At 31.8% G+C, this 3676-nt stretch overlaps 1 protein-coding gene across 1 annotated transcript; it reads right to left on the reverse strand.

The window, feature by feature from the left end:
* Positions 1 to 6: 6 nt before the first annotated feature.
* Positions 7 to 3288, reverse strand: LOC116347765 (protein elav-like). The gene has a single exon (XM_031778484.1). The coding sequence runs from the start codon at positions 3127 to 3129 to the stop codon at positions 2467 to 2469; it is 663 nt and encodes a 220-aa protein (XP_031634344.1). The 5' UTR covers positions 3130 to 3288; the 3' UTR covers positions 7 to 2466.
* Between the last annotated feature and the right edge of the window lie 388 nt (positions 3289 to 3676).

Here is a 3676-nt window from a genome sequence, read left to right on the forward strand (position 1 = left end):
AAATAATTCTTCTTTTCCCATTAAATTAATTAGTATCCTTTTGCTAAGCAGCTTTACGTCGCACCGTGTTTATTTATTAGACCGTGGATGACAGTTCTGTGCTCGAACCTATTTAAATAAAATGTTTTCTTTTAAAGTCTATTTATTTGATTTGTTCAATTTATTGAAAAAAGAAAATCTTTTAACGAATTTGAGACGAAATTGAAAATAAAATCGCAAATGCTCAATGCCCTTTCACAATTACTAAAACCCAAAAAAAGAAAAAAGAGAAATAATAATAATTCTACGCTTATATTCCATAGATGTAAATAAATTAGATGAATTCTTGAAATTAATCAGCTAAGTTTTTTTTTCTACATTTAAAATGATGCATAAATAGATTCTCATGTATTGTATTTTTTCTTTCTTTTTTTTTATTCAATTTCTTTGAGTCGATTTTAATGTAGTTCAACGTTAAAATCGAGACCGAAATGAAAATATGGTCTTCTTAATTAGGGTTTTGTTGTTGTTGTTTTTTTTTTTGACTAGAACTTCATAAATATTAGTTTACTTTTTTGTTAATCATTTCTTGCATTTTTCAAAGATTTTTGCTTTCTAATAACATGATGTTGGTGCAAATAAAAAAAATGCCTTGCATCGATGAAATGAAAAAAATCGATTTTGCACATTCACTTCGAATCAAAATTGATTTGAAGACCAAAAAAAGAACATTCGTTTAATATTTTATCGAATCGGTGGAGACAGATACCAAAATGTACACAACAAAAACAAAAAAAAAATCCAACATAAAATCGATGGAACCATATGAACGCGTAGCGGTTTCTTGATTGAAAAAGAAAAAGAGCATCGATACGTAAATATTTTGGGAGAAAATAAAAATTGCATTCGCAAAACAGATAAGATATTGCTATTGAAACATTTATTCTTGTCGATGGATTTTTCTTTCTCTCTCTTTTCATAACTTTCATTTTGGGTTGTGCGTATCTGCCCTGCTCGTTGCATTTGCTTCAAAATTGTAGCTTCCATACATCTTCTCCATATTTTTCATTTGTCTCCATTACACACTCTCTCACATTATATTGCGCAACACATAACGGCTATTTATGAGTATTTATTTGGAGGTACCGTGTCAAATCGAAAGCATTTTTCAATCGACTATCCAAATACAAATATGAAAAATGAAAAGAATTGGATTAAATGTAAATTCACGGTATCAATAATCAATATTAAAATGGATTTTATCTTTCTCTCGAATTACATTGCATACGACACATTTAGATTACAAAAAATGCATTTGCACACAATAATATAACTCTTTTTTCTAATAAAAATGTAATGAATATTGCACTTTTCTTCATATCGTTTTTAGCATATTTGTTTTCTTTTATGTTGGTCGGTGCCGTATCGTTGGGATGATGAACTGCTTCGTTGGATTTGAGAAAATGGATTTCTCTTTTCGTCGTCTCTGATTTTCTATTCAATAAACAGTTAGAATTTATAAAGCAAAGATAATTTGCGCGAAATAACAATGTGCAGTTCAGATGTGCGGTCGTATGCCGTAATGAGAGAAAAAGTTTGAATTAGTATTAGTATTGAGGGGGGGAGGGCAAAAAGGAGTGGAGAATTCATGAAAAAAAATCAATTTTCTTCATTTTTTTATCGTTTTCATTTCATTTGAAAATGTGTCTACTAAACTGGAAAATTATTCTATAAAATAGTTTATTTTTTTTTATATTTATGTGGTAAAAAATTGCGTTTTAGCTTTTTGGTTTAATCACAATTGGCTAAGGAGTATTTGTATGATGTCTGTTCTCTATTCTTCCTTATATTTACGTTATTTCGGTGCTATGGCGCCGAATTATCCTTTTGGTGTATGTGTGTTTGTGTGTAGTAATATGTGTTTTAATGGGTGTTCTTATTTCTTGCCTGTGCTTTCTTTCATCTACTGATTATCAGGTTCAACATTCGTACCCTTTCGACATACATTTTTGTTAAATATATATATATATATATATTTATCGATGGAAACAAATGTATTCGTTTGATGGGAATTATATCCCAAAGTTAAATTGTCAATGTTGCTTTATTAAATTATTCGTTAAATTTAATAAAAAGCCCTGTTTTGCTGCTTCAATTCTACAATCTGTTAAATTTTTTTTTTTTTATGTTGGATTCATTCTCTTCCATTTTTTTTATGTGGAAATGAATTGTGGATTTTCTTTTTCATTTGGTTCTATTTTAACGTTTTTTTTTCTTAGTAAAATCTTTTTTTTTATCTAGCACGGTACACAAATAGCAATGAAAAATGTGAGAATCGATTCTATTTCATTTCTAGCGTTTGTTTCGTATCAATACGAAATAGGATTTTCTTTTTTTTTTAGTTTAAATGGTAGTTTGCAAATGTAACAAATACAAATCAATCGATTTTTTTTTATTTAGAAAACATTCTTGAAAAAAAGATCGATTTTACTTTTGTTTATTTGTTTTGAAACTGACTTGAAGTACACGATTGCCCAAAGCGTATCCATTGAGTGCACGTATCGCCATCATTGCGTCTTCATAGTTGGTCATTGTGACAAAACCATAGCCTTTGCACTGATTTGTTGCCGAATCTTTGATTATTTTAACACTTTGAACAGCACCAAATGGACCGAACAACTGCCATAATGTACTTTCTTCGGTTTCTGGTGCCAAATTATAAATAAAAATGCTCCAACCGCCACCTGGTGCTAAACTGGTTATTCCATTTGCGCCGGGAATCATGACATCGGTTAGCATTTCACCAGCCATTGGTGAAAAACGTGCCAAACCTTTGTTCACTGGATTGTGCATCGCGCCGCCGATGCGTCGCGCTAGGTGTGGTGCCAAAAATGATGGTACTGGTGCCTGAAGCACTTTATTTGCATTTGAACCGGGTGTGTTGGAGAATTTTACGGAAATTGGTTCGGTGCATCCAGGCGGTGTGGTTCCATTGATGGCTTGTATGGCACGTTTTGCTTCATCACGTGTATCATATCGAATGAAACCAACACCTTTTGTTTGTGTATCGTTGCCAGCATTTTGTAAAATACGTGATGTAATTATCGTACCGAATGGTGCAAAAATTGTTTCCAAGTCTTGTTGTGTCATTGTTTTTGGCAAACCCGAAATGTATAAATTAGCGCCTTTAATCGCATCCGAACTTGGTCGTGCAAATGATACTTTAATTGTTTTATTTTGTAATCGTAGTCCATTCAATACATTTACGGCCTGTTCAGCATCTTGTGCTTTAACATAGTTGACAAAACCGTAGGCTTATACAAAATGGTTAGTGAATTGGCAAACATTTTTATTTTTTGTGCTCATTTTTTTTTACTTTATTCATTCAACAATAGTAGAATAATACGGGTTTAATGTTTTTCATATGTACATGAATTTCAAGTATATTCCAAATAATTCCAGAATTAAAAGTATCTGTTTTTTTTTGCCGAGATGCTGATAGAGATATTTTTGTTTGTTTGTCATTTATTAAATATAGTCTGGTGAATTTCGTACGGAAAGTGATACGTTTGGTGAGCTAAAAGTGCCAGCTGACAAGTATTATGGCGCCCAAACCATGCGCTCCAAGATAAATTTCCCTGTTGGTGGTGATCGTGAACGTATGCCAAAGCCTGTTATCGTTGCAATGGGTGTGCTG

Source organism: Contarinia nasturtii, unplaced genomic scaffold (genome assembly GCF_009176525.2).
Source record: "Contarinia nasturtii isolate CC-2019 unplaced genomic scaffold, AAFC_CNas_1.1 Cnas_scaffold_2104, whole genome shotgun sequence".
In the NCBI taxonomy this organism is placed as follows: Eukaryota; Metazoa; Arthropoda; class Insecta; order Diptera; family Cecidomyiidae; genus Contarinia; species Contarinia nasturtii.

Coding starts and splice junctions, on each gene's coding strand:
- LOC116347765 (XM_031778484.1), bottom strand. CDS start 3,129: ATGACACAACAAGACTTGGAAACAATTTTTGCACCATTCGGTACGATA.